The sequence below is a fragment of the Muscardinus avellanarius genome, assembly GCF_963383645.1.
Source record: "Muscardinus avellanarius genome assembly, chromosome: 12".
Classification (NCBI taxonomy): domain Eukaryota; kingdom Metazoa; phylum Chordata; class Mammalia; order Rodentia; family Gliridae; genus Muscardinus; species Muscardinus avellanarius.
The window spans coordinates 98,452,717-98,471,597 of NC_137798.1; the positions used below are offsets into that span (position 1 = coordinate 98,452,717).

General features: G+C 50.5%; 1 protein-coding gene across 2 annotated transcripts in view; it reads right to left on the minus strand.

The window, feature by feature from the left end:
- Positions 1-449: 449 nt before the first annotated feature.
- The window catches only part of CLMN (calmin), a gene marked incomplete at both ends in the record, with an annotated part of 93,472 nt that continues 75,040 nt past the window's right edge, over positions 450-18,881 (minus strand). The window contains 8 exons of one of the 2 annotated variants that reach the window (XM_080706900.1): positions 450-614; positions 2,339-2,435; positions 2,869-2,939; positions 3,533-3,593; positions 7,243-7,436; positions 9,370-11,019; positions 14,743-14,825; positions 16,103-16,296. In XM_080706900.1, coding sequence (XP_080563026.1) covers positions 450-614; positions 2,339-2,435; positions 2,869-2,939; positions 3,533-3,593; positions 7,243-7,436; positions 9,370-11,019; positions 14,743-14,825; positions 16,103-16,296 — 2,515 coding nt within the window. Of the gene's footprint in view, positions 619-2,338; positions 2,436-2,868; positions 2,940-3,532; positions 3,594-7,242; positions 7,437-9,369; positions 11,020-14,742; positions 14,826-16,102; positions 16,297-18,881 lie in introns of both variants that reach the window. The other variant, XM_080706901.1, reaches the window with a different exon arrangement.

Consider the following 18,881-nt stretch of genomic DNA (forward strand, 5'->3'; position numbering starts at 1 on the left):
GGAAAATGTAGTGCCCTGCTTCCTGGGGGCCTCGTCACTTGCTCATCAGTAGAACCTCCTCAGGGAGGCCAGTAAATCAAGTTCATCCAGGATCTTTAAAACCTGCCTGTGATGAGCAGAGAGATACAGGTTCGGGCTTCACACAGGTAGCGAAGCTTACCCTCGGTCCCAGCAAGGCACACAAGGTCCAAACTCACCTAAGGATGCAGCCGCAAGCCTGAGTTCTGAGAGCACAGCCACAGGGTGGAAGTGTGTCCTCAGGCCATACAGAAGAAAAACGAAACATGAATAAGCAAGCAGAAAACTACAGGGGAGTCAGGGCCCCAACTTTCCTCGGAGGCCTTTGACTGTCTGCAGAAGTGGCTGGACCCTGAACAAAAAATAAAATGAAGCAAAAAGACCCCACCCCTTGTCAGGGTCCTGTCTTTTTTATTCTCCAGACACACACATCAGAGCCTGTTGACATCCAGCTGCGGGAAGAGCAGGAGGCAGTACACCAGGAGCCAGAGGAAGAGGATAAAATACATCACATCCGGCTGCTGTACAAACTGTGTCAGGGAGTCGCTCTGTGGGCTCTGGCTGCCCAGGGACATGGCTTCTCCAGAACTGTTGGCCTTCCTGCAGAAGGAAAGACAGAGGACAGCAGTTACTAGCAGGCTGGTGGATCACACCGGTGCCGTAGAAAGACGCACCCCTCCTCCATCCTCACCACCGGCCTGGACAGCTGAGGTCCGGTGAGGCCCGGCATCGTGTGCAGACCCAAGGAAGGGGGTCTCTCCCACGTACCCCGTCCACCTCCACCACATCGAGCAGGGGGAGCGGTCAGCCCCACTTCACAGATGGGCAACCGAGACTCATAGGGTGCAGTAGTTTGCCCTAGGTCTCCCAGGACACCTCCTTTATACTACTACACTCACGGAGAGCTTGCTGTAAGGAGTCAGGTACTGACGGCCCTCAGCCATTTATTAGTCACAAAAGAGACTCTGTAAGTCATCCAAAAGCTTGGGGAGTGCCCCAATGGCAGATCATTTCAAAATGGCTGTCAGAAACCCATAAACAGGTCTGGCATGGTGGTGCACACCTGGAATCGCACTACTTGGGAACCTGACACAGGAGGATATCAGATTCAAAACCAGCCTCAGCAATTAAGTGAGACTGTTTCAAAACAGAAAGGGCTAGGGTAGAACTTGAGAGCTAGAATGTCCCTGAATTCAATCCCCAAACAAACACACAAAATATGATACCCCCCCTTCCAAGTTTGATTTTGGCCAGATGGACCTTCCTTTGACTTTCCAGGAGGCAGTGTTTTAAATGGCATTGAGTTTTGGCCTGGGAGCTAATAGGGTGCTGGCAGAGGGTTCAGGGTGGTGGTGGAAACCAACCTGAGACCCAAATGTTTGAGGACATTTTCCATAGAGGAAAGGCTGAGGGCTGAGCTGACTTCTGGGGCCAGGGGCGACCCTCAAGCCTGGAGCAGAAGAGCTTTAGGGCCACTTCTCAGCTGGGGATGGAGGTTATGAGGAGCTAAACCACATTATCCCCCAGGCCCAGCACTGGGGTGCACGCCTGTAATCCCAGCTCCTGGGGAGGCCGAGGCAGGAGGATCCTAACTTGGAGACCAGCCTGGACAATTTAGTAAGACCCTGTTTCAAAATAAACAAAAAGGGCTGGGGATGCGGCTTTGTGGTAGGGTGCTTGCCTAGCATGTAGGAGGCTCTGGGTTCAGTCCTCAGCACTACAAAATTTTTTAAAAATTAATTTACTGAGTGATTCATACTCAGTAACTGGCAACAGACAGAATCTCTCTTTCTTAAGTCATCTATAAAAATGTAAGCTATATTCGTGTTTTATTTCCAAGGTGATGAATGTTCTGTGTAGAAGACGTGGACCACACACCTCTATCTGTCAACTCTGCAGGTTCTGTTTTCAATGTCTCTGTCTCATGACAGCTAAAAGCTTTGTTTTCCTATAAGCATGTTCAGCCTCCTCGTTGAAAACTTGAATTAGCATTTCCATTTTAGGCTGGGGAGGGAAGCTGGTTTTGTTTCTTTTTTAGGAGGCGGAGGGGTGGAGTCCTACGGCCCACACTCTGGGGTGTTGGGTAATATTCAGACAGAAGCCCCCCATTCGAGTAATCTAAATCCTTCTGGGCCAGTTTCCAATCCGTGGCAAAAACAGAGAATAAAAAAAAGAGAATAAAATGAAGTGGTTCCGTGATGGTCACCAGGCTGGGCTCCTCTCAGCCTCTGAGGGAGTTTTCCAGTTTCCTATGTTCTAAGAGGGCTGCCTTACGGCACCATTAGACTAGACTGTCTAGTGCTCCGACAGGAAGAAATACTTTCATGGGCATCCTGGCATGTTTGCATTCCCTCTTCATGTCTGCTCTGATGCCATAAAACTGTAAAATCAGCTCAGTGAGCTTCTGGGTATTGTACCTGCAGTGGCGACAGAAGGCACACAGTTGTCAGGGCTATAGCTTTCCGGGACACCAGTGCTATCAAGGTGGCTGCCTGGCCTTCTGCCTGCTCTGACAACTCCCCCCGCCACTGGGTTAAAGGCAGCAGGAGGCTCATAGCCCAGGCCCCTCTTTACACAGACTCGCTTTCTGAACCACACTCTCTGCCCGTCTATGTTAATTAACATCCATTCTCTCTCTCTCTCTCTCTCTCTCTCTCTCTCTCTCTCTCTCTCTCTCTCCTCCCACTCCTATAGACTTCCTATTCCTTTTTCTCTGGAACAGGTATTTCCCTGCATTCTCTCGAATTATTAATACTGTGATCACAAAGCTCAGTGGAAAAAAATATATACCTCCCCTGCCCCGATATTTCTTCAACCCCATAAAGCTTGAAGTGCAACGGAGATGCCCACCTGGCTAACGTTCGGTTTCTTCTGTCGTCCAGATCTGCGGCATTTCTCAATTGAACATAGCTAAGATGATCCTACAGTGAAATTTATAAACAAAACCCCCGCAACCCAATTAGTAAAGATGAAATCTCTGAAATAGAAAACAAGATGATTTTAAACACACAAAGCCGAGCATGCCTTTCTCCACACTGCAGACCTCTAGTTCTAAAAGCAAACTGCCAAACAAGAGACGTTCCTCCTCCCCTCCCCTAACCCCCGGTGACCGGGAGCAGCCCTCCCTCCACCCCTAACCCAATGCGGGGCGCAGGGATGCTGTGGGTCTCGGCACATCTGGGGCTAAGCACTGCAGAGGTCAAGACTCCTCTACTTAGATGGAGCCCCTGTCTTTGAACGGGGTCTCTCAGGTGTGTGCGGGGCCGAGGGAGGAATCTTGGATGCGTTTTGATAACAAAGAGGCCTTTGGGCTTCAAAATATCACTTTATTTACACCGCTTATTGCCCAAACTGGACATCCGGTTGGACTGTGCTTAACAACAAGGTTTCACTGTTTGTCTTCTATCCAAAAGCATAGCTGTTGCACATCAAAGCTCTAGGCTGGGGAGGAGGAAGGAAGATGGAAAGGAACTGATTATCAGGGCCGTAGGAGAGAAGAAATTCACATACTAACCGACTCCAGAGACCTATTAGTATGTCGTCGAATGTAAATGCTCGAGTCACTGTGACTAGTCCTGAAAAACAAAGACACGTTTTGAATGGGTACCACCTGGCTCCCCTGTGGCCCAGCCCTAGGGTCACCCCCATCCTGAGTCTTCAGAGTGTGGAGTTATGTATGGTAAGACTTCAGACCCACGGACAAAAATGAGAACCTTCACCCAACATGTCCGCAGTAAGATGGATACGGAGACACACTGGGCCCTCGTCCACAAGGAGACACAGAGTTGGGATTTTTAATGGAAGAAGGCCACATATTCTTCAAAATTCTGGGATTTGCGGCAAGAAGGGACCTCTTTGTCCAAGCACCCTGAGGGCTTGGGACATGCCAGAGGTCTTCTGAAAGTTTAAGTGAGACCTGGATTCTGGACTCCCCCTCCAGTGCTCCTTCCTATTTGTGATGCGGCTTCTGCTCGTCCAGCCCTAGAGTATACCTTTCTCCCTTTCATATGTGAGTGGGCTAATTTTCCAACAAAATCTTTGAGGCCAACGTGGAAGGTGCCTCTGTTCTTAGAACACAGCTGGCTTTCCCAGGGCGGAGACCAGAGGCCTGGGCTGTCCTTGGCGATGCCGGCCAAGTACTTTTCCTCTCCTGGAAGATGGGTCATCATTCCCACCTCCCTACTTTGCTGTGTTAATGGTGCTGGTGGGGACCACAGTATACCAGATGTTTCACTATTCAACAGGAAAAGTAGGTGTCTGTTGGGTACTGTGCCCCCAGTGTAGTAGTCTCAGTTTCTTGGAGGTAAGCCCCCTCTGTGGTCCCTGAGGGTATGGGAAAAGGCATTTGACCCCAAGTTTATTCTTCAGACAGCGCATCATCTGACAGCCTTGTATCGCTGCCCACCGCTCTTCTGAAAAGCCTTGCCAACTCTTCCTGGGCATCAGGCCATTTCTAGCTAGTAGTTACTGAACACCTACTATGTCCCAGGGGCTGTGCGAGGCTCAGGGAAAGCTCCCTCCAAAAAAAAAAAAAAACCCCGCCCCAAAACTGCTAACTTTTTCTGGCTGGTGTCGCAGCACAGAAACCAAGCAAAATGGACCTAAGGAAGGTAAAAGAGACCCTAGTGCCTGGAACCCAGGAGAGCCTGAGGAGGCGCCCCGAGGCACAGAGGCAGCCTTCCTGCTCTGGGTTAAAGAGCACCCTTCCTGCTCTGGGTTAAAGAGCACCTCCCCGCTGTGGGGGAGCTCTGGCTCTCCTCCCCTTCTGCAGCAATCTTGGATTGAGGTGGCATTCATGTTACACTATAATCCACAGGAGATAGGCACTGAGTTTCAATCCGGATCTTCATTCTTTCAGCGAGCATTTGTCAAGAGCTTTTTGAGTGTCAGGGAACTGGCTAGGTGCTCAGGCCCAGTCTCCTGCCCTCTGGGAGCCAAACACCAAGAAGGAACATCCATTTCTTCATTGTCTATGCAAAGAACTTGTACTGAACGTCAGCTGCAGGCCAGGGGCTGTGCTAGCTGCTTCGGTCAGCGGCTCAGCTCTCCGTCTGGCCTCTGCCTTCAAGGATCGGCCGTACGGTCTGGGGAGTGGGGATAACAAATACATTCTTGCACAAACGATTCTAGAAATGACAGTTGCGATAGGTACTGTGAGAAAATGAGCAGAGTCTCAAAGACAGTATAGAGAAGGATCAAATATAGCCAGGGTGGGGAAACAGCAAGGCTAGCTAAGGCTGCCAGGCTGAGATGGTGTGTGCCAGGCCGGGCGGGGGCCAGGGCTGCAGAGAGGGAAAGGGTGCGATTTAAAGGGCCTGGAGCAGGGTGTGAGGCAGCCTCAGCCAGGAAACTCCACCATGACCAGGTGCCCGGTGCAGACGTGGGTGAAGCGAGGCCAGAGAGACCGCCTGGACGTGGCTTCCACCCGGACCGACGTGCTTTTGTAAGCACTGTGCTGAGCCACAGCGATGCCTGTGCTGGGCAGAAAACGCTGCTGCTGTCTGCAGGCGGAGCACAGCAAGCCTGCGCACAGCCTGGGCAACCACGCCTCACGCCCAGGGCCGTGGGCACAACGGCTCCCTCCTCCCTGTCCGTCCCTCCTGGGCGCATCGTCCCCGCGTGTGCTTTACTGGTACTCTCCATCCACAAATCCTGGATGTAGGTTCTCCCTGCGCCCCCTGGTTTCCCCTCCCACCTCTTGTTTTGTTCATCTGGATGCCTGCCCTCCTCCTCCCAACTCTCTCTCTCGGGCGACTGCCCTGGGCTACTGCCCGTAAGTGCCCATTGGCACTCATGGCAAGGACGGGCTGTGTGCTGAGAACAGGGTGGTCTGTACACAGTCCCATCCAGGGACAGGGATGGGGACTCTGGGAGTCGTGGGCAGAGTTGGCAGCAGACTTCTGCAGTGCCCTGCATTGCTCACCCCTGCCTCTGTCCCCACTGTCCAGACACAGAACCTAAGCAGAGCAGACAGGAAAACTGGCCAGCTCTTTCTCTGCCCTCTCTGCATCAGCTTCTCGCTCACTCCCCTAGCGCAGCAAGACCGAGCCCGAGACCCTGCTCGCTCTACCACTTCCAAGGCTGGGGGCCCTCGGCAGTTTATGCCGCCCCGACCTTCCTGGTCTGCACTGTGGTAGAACAGTGGCCTTCCTGCATATGTATCGCCTGCCTGCAGAACAAGTATTCACAAGATTTGACCATCTGAGGGCTAGTCATTTTGAAGATGTGACGGGACGCTCATCTAACCCGTTATGGGTGCCTGAGATCGCTTGCAGGGGTTAAGCATGCCACTTCTGTAAGCCGCCTGCCTATTTCCACCCTTTGTTCTATAAAATGAGAGCTCACGTGGCACTACGCTCGGGGCAGGAGGATTTCAGGAGCTAGCCTAACTTTGGCCAGCTGGTATAAAAAACTTCCTTTCTTTCACCCTGACTGGTGTTGGGTCAGTTATTCCAAGAATTTCTGCAACACCATCACGAGGCACAGTCCCACCTCCATGTCTCTGTGCGAAGCACCTGAACCCAGTGGGCTTGGTAAACGGTGACTACCGAGATGACAAGTGTACTGGGAAGGGACCCGGTCTCCCGACAGCCAGCAGTTGTGTATTTCCCGGCTACAAATCTGGCTCATCTGTGGCCTTGGGGTGACAGAGCAGGTGTGTGCGGAAAGCTTTCTGGAGACTGTTTAAAGCTTGTCTCTCTCCCTGTTCCCTCCTTATATTCTCCCCAAGAAAAGTCAAACGCCCCTATCTCCTTGGAACCAAATTTGGGAGAGAAGCCAGAATGGCCAAGTTCATGTCCCACTTTCTTGTGACAGGGACAGGTGCCGCAGGCTCAGCATCAGCAGGATGCTTATAAACCGCAGTTTGGCTCCACCTGGCCCAACCCAGAACTACCTGGGGCCACCCAGCACTGTGCCCACCAGCACACACCCGGCTTCAGCCCCTGAGGTGCTGAGTGCCAGCTCCAGCTCCCACCGCCGAGGCAGGCAGGGCAAGGAGGAAGGCAAGCGCCACATCCTTCCACCTCTGCTCCTTATGAGCAGCCCCGTGGCTGCCAGGTCAGGCTGGGGAAGCCCATGTGCAGAGAACAAGGATTTTGTATGAGTCTGCATTGTTCAATCCGCCCCTGCCCCTACCCCATCATTATCACAAAGTGGAAATGGACAGAGCCCAGAGTAACTCCCTGGCTCCATCTCTAGGGTGAAGAGCTATTAGTGAAATACCTGGAAGGGACTCTGTGGTCGCCAGTGTCTTCCTCTAGGTCATCTGAGGACCGAACGGCTCCCGGCGCTATAAATAATGAACTTTCTACATGGTCCACGTGCTTTCTCTTTTCCTTCTTTTTACTGCTGATTGATTCTTCTACCTTTTCTTCTACTGGGCTGGCTATGTTTTCTGGCTTTGGGGATTCCTGGGACTGAAAGACAAAAGAGCCGAATGCACATTGAATTTCCTGCAGGAGAGGGAGACATCTCTCAGCAGCGTTCCAGGGCAGCCTGCTCAAGGATTCCTTCCAGCACAGCCTGCTCAAGAAAGAAGCCTGCCCCAACTACCCCCTCCCTACCTGCACATTCAAAGGCTACAAATCCCTGGGGTGAAAACATAGCAGGTCTTCTGGCCCAGACGCTCTGGTTTCAAGTCCCGGCTGAGTCAGACATTTGACCTTGAGCGACCAACGTTTTCTCTTTGAGCCTTATTTCCCTTGGCTGCTAAATGGAGATGACAATTGTCTGCCTTTTCCCACAGTACCACGAGGTTTCCTAAAGATGTTTCTCACAGGCCCATCAGCCGCCTAAGCAAAGGAAGGGATCCCAGATGCCAGGCGAGCCGTGGTGCGCAGGGGGCCTGTGAACTTGGAAAGGGACACGCAGGCACACGTGTGTGGTTTCTGGGCTGACACCCCATGGTCCCTTTGGCTAAAGGGGATGGGAGTGTCACACCTCTAGCACTTGGTTGGCAAGGCTGGCTGTCACACCAGCTCCCTGAAACCCATCAGCCATGGTCCCCGTGAAATCCATACGCATGGGAAATGCAGAGCACCTCCCAAGAATCCCTTTGGGGCTGGAGAACCTGTTCTACAGGTGTCAGGAAACAAGGCCTAGAGCAGCCAGGCCAGGGACCCTGGGAGAACAAAGCCCTGTGCTGGATAAAAGTGCCTCAGCTATTCAAGACACAGCCCCCTTCCATCAGCGCCTGCCAAGTGCTGCCTTTGCCAAGGGGGAGATGAGGGCAGGACTTTTTAAAGACCAGAAGAAGAGCCAGGCATGGTGGCGCACACTTGTAATCCTAGTACTTGGGAGGCTGAGACAGGAGGATCTGGGTTTGAGGACAGCCTCAGCGACTTAGTGAAGCCCTCTGCAACTCAGTTAGACTTTGTTTCAAAATAAAGAATAAAAAATAGGGCTGGGGGTGTAGCTCAGAGGTAGAATGCCCCTGGGTTCCATTCCCAGTACCGCAAAAAATACCAGAAGAAGAAAAACTTGCCATGTCCTAGTCCCTTGGCTAGGAACACATCTTCTTCTCTTTTTAAAGGAGGGCCAGGTGTCCAAGAAATGACCCAGCCCATGTCTCCTTGGCTGTGAGGACTCAGGACTCGTGGATCCTACCTTTCCTGCCCAGCTCCCACCCGGTGAGCTCACCCCCAGGGACTGAGTCAGCGGCTGTGCAGGGAGCCAGGTGCAACGAGGGCCAGTGGGGCTGGGGCTTCCGCCTCAACAGGGCCGCAGTGGATTTCTTATGCACAGTGCATCTGCAGCAAACCCACCCCATCCCCAACTCTCTCCTCCCCTCTCCCTCCCCCAGGTGTCAGGCCAGAGCCTCAGGCCTGTCCCTGTGCCCGATGAAGTGGGGACACAAGAGGGGGACAAGTGTGTGTCCAGCTGCTCGGGCAGGGGGTGCGGTCCCTCCTTTCCCTTTACACAGCCCATTTCAATCAACAGGAACCAAAGATCAGGGCAGAGCATGCTAGAGGCCTTTAGAATCGAGACCGGAGTCCAGCGTGTGGTCCATCCTCGTCTGCCCCATCACCAGAAACGTGCTAGTGTTGGCTATGATCATGTCTTTAAAAGGATGTCTGCTCCTACCCAGCTGGGCCCTCACGTGTGGTCATGCATGTTCTTAGCAGGCCTGCAAGTACAACCAGGACCAGGGAAAGGCTACTAACGTGCCTTGAGCCCCCTCTCGGGGGCTAATCCAGCACTAGCCAAGACTCAGAAAAGTGCTGTCGCTTGGAATTTAGTGCCCTGGGGTACTCCAGAGGGAACCTCTCACCCATGTAATGGAGCTTCCGAGAAGGCCAGAATTTCCCAGGCAGCAGCCAGGGCTCCCCGACCCTACAACTTGATCAGTACCTGACGGCTCTCCACGGGGTCACTCTCTTTGGTCATGCTTAACTGGTGGTCCTCGTCAGGGGGTACAAGAGCAGGCTCTGGGGCTGGGGTGGCCTCCGTAGCACCCCTGCTGAGACAGGGCGCCTGGTTGCTGGCGCTGGCGGGGCCCTCGCCGGGCACCGAGAAGCCGCAGCTGCTGTGGGAGCTGTCGGCCTCGTCCTCCTCCCTGGCATCCAGCTGGTGCAGATGACCCTCGGGCTCTTCAAGATCCACCTCCTCGCTTTTCATATCCTCCGTGCCTTCCGCGTACGCCTCCAAAACTGCGGCCAGGGGCACCTCGTAATGCGGGTAGTAGAAGAGGTCGTGGGGAATGACGGAAATCTTCGACAGGGGTGGAGAGGGCTTGAAATCCAGCCCTTCCTCGCTGCGGCTTCTCAGGGTCTCCAGGCTGACGCTGCTGCTCGGGGGGTTGGAAGGGAATTCTCCGCCGAGCCCCACGAGGTAGTCAGCGTCTCCCTCTTCTTCCTCCCTGCGACACCGGGGGGACTTCCTCTTGGCCTTCTCATACACCTCTGGCTTTTCATCTGCAGGTGTCTCTTCCGGGATTGAAGAGTCGCTTTGGGCTTCTTGTCCAGAGTACCAGGGAGATTCCTGTGCATCAGACCTAACCGGGGGCTCGGGCGACTCTTTCTTGGTGTGGGCAGATTTAGCTTTCCTTTTACCTGGCTTTTCCTGGCTCCCAGGAACTACCTCCTGGGCAGGTGTCTTCTCCTGAGGCAAAGGGACCTCAGAGAAATCCTGGCTGGTAGAAGCGAAATCTACTAGGTCGCTGTTGAATTTCGAGGCTTTCAGCGGGATGGCTTCAAAGCAGTCCTCTTTGTCCATAGCTTCCATGGTGAGCAGCGGGACCCTGATCTCTAGGGAATCGGCCATGACTGTGTTTTCTCCAAGGGGTGACAGAGCACGGTCTTCCTCGCCGGGGCCAGCTGGGCTCTCCACCGCACCGTTGCAGGAGGATGTATCCTGGGTGGGCTGAGCCTGATAGATTGCACTACGTGCCCCAGAAATATCCCCGGGGACCTGATTGGAAGCTGCTTCCGGGCCCAGGGAGGCTTCTGGTTTGGGTTTCTTTTCCTCGGCAACCTCGACCAAGGAGACGTGTCCATCTTGCTTAAGCAGCTCCTTCGTGGCTCTTGGGCTCCCTTCAAAGCGAAAGTCTGGATTGTAGAAAGGGTCCTTGCTGCAGGAGGCATCCTTGTAGGTGTCGGCCTCAAAGTGGACAGTCTTCTTGACGGGCAAGGAGTTGGACCTCCGGCTGTCCTTTCTGGTGGACAAGATGGACGCCTCTGGAGTGGGCTCACTGGTGGCGCTGGTCTTCTCCTGGCTCCCCTGCAGGACCTGGTCGATGATCTGGTGCATGAACTCAGTGGAGCTGTCGGACAGGGTGCGGCTGGACACGCTACCCAGGCAGAATCCCTGCGGGCTCTCGGGCTGGTCACAGACGAAGACCTTGGCGGGCGGCGGGTGGCTGGTTTCGTGGTTGACGGTGTAGGTACGCTCCCCGTTTTCAGACAGGAGGAGGATTTTGCTCTCCTGCTCGGAAGGGGTTTCTTTGATGCGGACAAAGGTGGACTCGATAGGGACTTCTTTATCTGGATCCATGAAATCTTCCTGCAGGGAATCATAGGAAAATAAGGAAAAAGTTCAGCCTTTCGGTTTAAGCACAACCTATCTCTCCAAATGCCAACAAAACCAGAAAAAGGCGCTTTTAACACTGTGTTGCAATTAAGATGCAAATGGTTACAAAAGATTTCTGCTCTTGCCAAATGTGGAAATACAAGATAAATAAAAATACTAAGTAAATATAAAATACGGGTTAAAAAAAAAAAAGCTAAAGGTACAAAGACATCTCAATGCATTGAACTGTGGAGAAGGCCTAGCCCTTAGGTGTGTGTGTGTGGGGGGTCTCAGTTACTTCATGCCTGGACCACTGCCAGCCTGGCTATGGATTAGTGGGGCAGCTAACCCGGCTGCAGAAGGCAAGATGGGCCAGGTCTGTACTGACTGTGTGGGCTGGCAGGAGAGGCTGCATCTGGAAGGGTTGCAAATGCAAAATCAATTCTTGTCATATGTTAATGGGATTTTTGCTGTCTAGGAGCCAGCAAGGGCCAGAGCTGAATGGATCTTGATGATGCTGCGGGTGTGGCTTCAGTGCACTGGCAGAGAGAGTGCACTGACCTCATCCTCAGAATATGAAACCAGGGAGCTGAACCAAAATAAAACAGTAACACAGCTCCTATCGATTCTCAATACAGTCGAAACCATCGGCTTCCTGTCTTGGGTGTGTAAAGGGTTACATTCCCTCCTCTGGTCTGGATGTGATTCATACCCTAAAGAGTCATGGGTTAAAAGCACGGAACCCAGTGTGGTGGTGTGGTGGGACCTTGAAGAGGTATAAGGTGACCGAGTCACAGGAGTGCCATTCTCGGAAGGAATCGATACATTTTCCATGGGACCCCAGTTGGTGCCCAAGAGTTGCTTTAAAAGAGCGAGTCTGACCCCTGAATTACTCTCTGGCTTCTTGTCCCAGGATGTGGTCTCTTGCTTGCATATGCCCCCCACCCCGATGCCATCTGTCAAGTGGTCCTCACTAGAGCCAACATGGTGGCACACCCTTGAACCTCCAAAATGGTGAGTTAAACCAAACCTCTTTTCTTCATATATTTCCAAGCCTTGGGTATTTTATTATAGAGACAGAAAACCGGCTAGTACAAAAAAAAAGTCATCTACTTCAATCTCTACTGTTCTTTCATGTATTAGGTATGGCATAAAACTTAAAAAACAAAGTTGGTACATGGAGAAGCCTGAGAATAAACCCTATAATTAAAAGGAGAAATAGTCACTAGATATAGAATAGAAGAATAGTCACTAAAAACACCCCCACAATCCAGGTTAAAATTAACAAAAAAAAGACTTAAAGAAAAAAATTAAAACTAAAATAACTATTTAATCTATGCTCCAAGAAATATAAAGGGATTTCTTCAGGCTGAGGGGAAATGATCATAGATGGAGGCCTGGATCTGGAGCAGGGGACGAACAGTGTCTGAAATGGTAAACATACGGTCGCTAACCCTTTTTTTTTTGTTCTGAAATCCCACTTTAAAGTAAACAATAAAGCACTGAGCACTAAGACATGTGAAAAGGTAAAGAACAATAATAGTATAAAGTAATGGAGAGGGGGTGAGTGGAATTACATTGTTACATAAATAAAAACATAAACTACAAAGGCACAACCCTGAACATGGCCCATCTCGACTTCTTCTTCACCTTGTCCTGAAATGCAGGTAACCTCTCCACTCTCCTGATGGCATTTCATACAGATGTCAGAGAAGCTAAGCCACCAGACTGAGGTCACACAGGTCTGAGAGGCCAAACTGGCATTCCCCCCCAGGAATTCCTGCTTCCAAAGCACACTTGGAAATGTTCCATTTGCAGGGAGAGATGGGACATACAGCACAGCTCAAGGCAAGAGGGAAAGCCATAGACCGGAGGATCTCTGAGGATTTTTTGTAGAAAATAAGGTCCTGGCTTCAGCTGTATGAGTAAGGGGCCTAAGAGAGCTAAGAAGACTGGGGTCAAAACCCAGCTCTGTTCCTGGTAGCAGTGTGACCCTGGAGAGGTCTTTAAGCATCTTTGAGTGTCCACAGTCTGGTCTATAAGAAGAAAATGATATTGAGCCATGCTGGATTGCAGGAATGGCAGTCAGCCAGCAGATACAGGGCCGGCGTTACCTGGCCCACCGCAGCTGAAAGGACATCTGTGAGGGCTGACTGGGAAGTCACGCCAGAGGAGGACCGAGAGCAGAGGAACAAAGAGAGAGAGGTTCCGGACCACTGCCCTGTGCCGAGATAAGCTGGCCACTAGCACACCAACATGTGGCTTGTACAGCTGCTCCTGCAACCCACCCTCCCCCACTTTTTTGCCCCATAAAAAGCCCCCAGTCTGTAAGGAGGTGGGCTTCCTGATGTTGTGGGCTCTCTCCCGGGTCAGATGCCTCCTTCCAGGTTTTATTCCTAAATAAAGCCTATTCCCTGCCGTTGAGCTGTGTTTTCTTTGACCAACACCCCCCACCCCCACCTCAAACAAGCATACTTTAACTCCTTATGCCTCAGTTTCTCCTGTCTAGTTCTTATACCTGAATGCTGACCTGTCAACTCTTCTCCTTATTAAATAAGGCCAGGTCACGGGACTCATCTGCCCAATATGTTCAGTTATTTACCAGTGCTGGGGATTGAACCCAGGGTTCTGTGCACCTAGGCAAGCGCTCGACCAATGAGCTAAATTTGCAGCCTAAGTCTCCTGAGCCAGCGCTAGGTGTTCAGTAAGAGATGGATGATTTCTACAAATGCTGTCCGGTGGCTGCTGTCACGTTAGCATCTCAGGCGTATGTGTGGTGTAGGAAGGAGTTCAGTGAGGACGTGGCAACGTCCAAAAGGCCTCATTCTGCTCTTCCAATAAATAAATAAGTAGGTAAATAAGTAAAAAATAATCTATCCTGACTCAAAATTAAATAAAAAATCAGAAAGGCTCATTCAGCTCTAAAGCAAAAAATAAAATTAAAAGAATAAAAAGGTCTCATTCTGCTCCAAAAATCTACCCTGACTCAAGGTAAAAACGTAAATAAGATAATAAAATATCCTAACTTAAAATAAAAAGCATGTTTTTGAGCAGTGACTATATTTTGTCATTTTTAACAGTATAAAACCTGATAAGATTGCTGAGATGTCCCATGTACCATCTGAAGAATCCAGTAGCTAATCCATTTTATAAGTGAACACCTTTTGTGACCTTAATAAAGTGTGGTACGGGAAGAAGTTTGCAGGAGTCGTGATTGTTTAACTTTACGTTCCCGTTTTTGGCTTGAGACACGTTATGTGTAATTTATTTTTTATTTTTTATTTTATTATTATTATTATTTTTTTTTTTTGGTGGTACTAGAGGTGGAACCCAGAGGATTTCTACCTCCGGGCTATACTCCCAGACCCATTTTTTATTTTATTTGGAAACAGGGTCTCACTTAAGTTGCTGAGAGCCTCACTAAGTAGCCGAGGCTGGCTTCGAACCTGCGTGATCCTCCTGTCTCAGCCTCCCAAGCGCGGGGATTACAAACGTGCGCCACCACGCCCTGAGTACGTTATGTGTAATTTAGATGTCTTTACTTCTAAATTTAGAAGTCTTTACTTCTAAATTACACATAACGAGGGCGAGGGACCCGAGAGCCGCTTATGGTCATCACTACTCATCTCGGAGAATGACGGCCCAACCCCAGCCCCGTCTGACGGCCAGCCAGCGGAAATGTAGCTTCTGAATTAAAGGTAAAGAACACAAACATACGGCTTCCAACTCTGGAAAACGTTCTAGGAACTGTGCCACGTAGGTCACGATAGACTGCTCGTCCGGTGTGTCAACCATGATGTCTGTTGAGAGAGACACAGGAGTCAGCAGGACACACAGTTTTTCAGTAGGATCACGGAGTGCTTGATGGGGATGGAGCCCACGGACCCTGGGGGTCTTTTCTTTTCTTTTCTTTCTTCTTCTTCTTCTTTTTTTTTTTTTTGTCCACTTAAGAAAATTTAAGCTCAGAGAGGGTGAGTCATTTGGCTCAAGTCTCAGAGCCGAGGAACTAGGACGGAGAGCCCAGGCTCCCTACTCCCACAGTTCGGTCCATCCTCCCCTCCACTGTATCTTTTTCCTCCATTGGGAGCAGCAAGCCCAGGGAAGCAGGTGTCCCGCATGCTGGCTCAGGGTATCCTTAGTTAGCCAAACCCACATGGAGGGACAGCTGAGTCCCTTAAGAAGATGTGTTCTGAGCTGGATGTGGTGGCGCACGCTTGTAATCCCAGCATTCGGGAGGCTGAGACCGGAGGATCGTGGTTGGCGGACAGCCTAAGCTACTTAGTGAGGCCCTCTGCAACTCAGTGAGACCCTGTTTCAAAATAAAGAATAAAAAAATAGGGCAGGAGGTGTAGCTCAAAGGCCAAATGCCCCTGGGTTCCATCCCCAGACCCACAAAAAAAAAAAAAAAAAAAAGATATGTTCTCTCCCGTCCGTCATTCTGCAGATGGTGAGACCTGGTCCTAGAGGGTCTGGGCTGCCTGCTGAGGCTTTTGCAGTAAGATGTCCACTGCTGGGCCCTATGTAAAAGTGGTCATTTCTGAAACAACCCCATGGCCACCAGCACAGAAGAGCTAAGTAACGTTTAGTATGCCGACTGGATAGACTAGCAGGCACCAACAAAAACATACGAGAGCATCATAGCAATACGTAAAACACTTATTTTATATGTTAAGTTAAAAGAGTAAGAAACAAAACCACATAAACTGAGTGATACCTGCTATGTAAATATAACTACACACACACACACACACACACAAAAAAAACATTAGAATATCCTAGACAGAAAAATCTCTCGTTAGATTTTTTTTTTTTTTTGATGGTACTGGGGTTCCTGGAAGCCTTTCTACTTCTGGGCTACACTCCCAGACCTATTTTTATATTTTATTTGGCAACAGGGTCTCTTAAACCAGCTGGCTTCGAACCTGAGTGATCCTCCTGTCTCCACCCCCCAAGTGCGGGGATTACAAGTGTGCGCCACCACGCCCGGAATTAGATTTTTTTTTTCAAATTATCTCCCTGGCACGGCAGGTAGAATATTTGTAATAAAAGTCATTAGAAAGAGAGAGTGTGCTGCTACCTTCGGGCTCCAGGAGCCTGGGGATGTGCAGGGCATCCTGAGCGATGCTGAATGCCTTCTCTAGATTTTCCCGCGTGGAGTCTTCCAGCGCCTGCTTCATGTCCACCAGGCTGGGGTCGATGGCCTTGATGACAGCCAGGAAGGCCAGCCCACTCCTCCAGCTGCCTGCAAAGTCCTGCACCGCCACGCCATACCTGCAGGGAAACAGCAGCGGAGGGAGGTGTGTGCCGTGCAACAGAAACGCAGCCAGAGAGACCGGGTTCGCACCTCGGCAGCCCCTCGATGCCTCTGGTGCTGTGGCCGGCGCGAGCCACATGCTCTTTCTGGACCTCAAAGCCCTCAGCTGTCACGCGGGGCTTGTCACCTGGTGACCCCGTGGAGCTGCAGTGGAGAAGGGCGAGCTGGCCCTGCAGGAAGGCTCCTGTGTTAAGGCCAATCTCTGGGCAGCACACAGCAGCCACCTACCAAATGGCAGAAACTATCAACATTCTGGGGGGAGGGTCCTGGGGATTGAGCCCACCCAGGGCAGTCTCCTTCTGAGATACAGATACACCCCTAGCCCTATTTTTATTTTTTATTTTGAGGCAGGGTCTCACTCGGTTTCTGAGGGTCTTGCTAAGTGGCTGAGGCTGGCCTCAAACCTGCAATCACCCTTTTTAATTTCCCAAGTACTAGAATTACAGGCACACACCACCATGCGCAGCTGACTATCAGTACTGATATACATAAAATAATTTTAGAAGTGGGGGACAAAGAGAGAGAATCCTGCCAGGTACTAATTCCCTTCAGGATCCATCCTCTAGGGTAGGACCAACCACAGGCACTGAAGTCTTTAAAACAACAACAAACAGCCGGGCGTGGTGGCGCACGCTTGTAATCCCAGCATTCAGGAGGCTGAGACCGGAGGATCGCGGTTCGAGGCCAGCCTCAGCTACTTAGTGAGGCCCTCTGCAACTCAGTGAGACCCGGTTTCAAAATAAAGAATAAAAATAGGGCAGGGGGTGTAGCTCGGAGGTCGAATGCCCCTGGGTTCCATCTCCAAACCCACACAAAACCAAAAACAAAACAAAACGATAACAAACAAAAGCCGGGCGTGGTGGTGCACGCTTATAATCCCCGCATTTGGGAGGCGGAGACAGGAGGATCGCGCAGGTTCGAAGCCAGCCGCGCTGGCTTAAGAGACCCTGTTTCCAAATTTAAAAATTATATAAAATAGGTCTGGGAGTGTAGCTTGGAAGTAGAAGGGTTTCCAGGAACTCCAGTACCAACAAAAAATAAATATATAAATAACAACAACAACAACAACAAACAGAAAACTCCAACATCTTTTTCTTTGGAAATAATTTCAGCATCACAAGAAGTTTCTAATGCTATACACAGGGTCCCTGCCTACCCTTCCTGGTTCCTCCAGTGACAGCATCTTACTTTACCAGAGGACATTATCAAAACCAAGACACTGACTGTGGTGGACAACCATTATCCTCCTGAGGGTGGTGAGCAGTCCTGAGCCCTTTGGTCACAGATTCAGAGTCATGTGATCACCACAGGACGTAGAACTCTCCCATCCCCCCCAGGTACCTCTTGCCTTTACTGCAGGCACACCTGCCTTCACTAACTCTGGCTGTGAACTTTTATTTTATTTTATTTTATTTTGGTACTGGGGATGAAATCCAGGGCTATTCTAGCTCTGAACTATGCCTGTAGCCCTATTTTTTTTGTTTTTTTATTTTGAAACAGGGTCTCACTGAGTTGCAGAGGGCCTCACTAAGTAGCTGAGGCTGGCCATGAACAGTGATCTTCCTGTCTCAGCCTCCCAAACGCTGGGATTACAAGCGTGCGCCACCACACCCAGCTTTTTTTCCCCCTGTAGTACTGAGGATTGAACCCAGGTGCATTCTACCTCTGAGATACACCCCTAGTACTTTTTATTTGTTTGTCTGTTTGCTTTAAAACAGGTTTTTGATAGGTTGCTGAGAATCTCATTAAAAGTTGCTGGTGCTGGCTTTGATCCTGAGACCCTCCTGTCTAAGCCTCCCAAGTACCAGAATTACAGACAAGTACCACCAGGCCTGGCTGGATTGAGTGACTGATCAATCGATCTATTCATGTATGTATGTATGTATGTGTGTGTGTGTGTATGTATGTATGTATGTGTTTTGTGGTACTGAGGATTGAACCTAGGAGCATTCGACCTCTGAGCCACACCCCTAGCCCTATTTTATTTTTATTTTGAAACAGGGTCTTGCTAGGTTGATCAGAATCTCACTACTTAGCTGGGCGTGGTGGCGCATGCTTGTAATCCCACCATTAGGGAGGCTGAGACCTGGAGGATCATGGTTCGCGGACAGCCTCAGCTACTTAGTGAGGCCCTCTGCAACTCAGTGAGACCTGGTTTCAAAATAAAGAATAAAAAATAGGGCAGGGGTGTAGCTCGGAGGTCAAATGCCCCTGGGTTCCATCCCCAGACCCGCAAAAAAAAAAAAAAAAAAAAAAAAAAAAAAAAAAAAAAGAATCTCACTACTTGCTGAGGCTGTCCTCAAACCTACAATCCTCCTGTCTCAGCCTCCTGAGTACTGGAATCACAGGCCTGCACCACCGTGCCCAGCTGACTGATTTATTTTTAAGCAACATTTCGTCGTGGTTCACGTTAGTTAACTCTAATCTTTCACACTGGACCCCATAATCAAAACCCCAAAGGTCCAACCTCTCTTCTGTATTTTCTTTCTAGACCCTGGGGAGATGAGGGCCAGTCCTTGATAAGGGATTACTATGAGCTGGC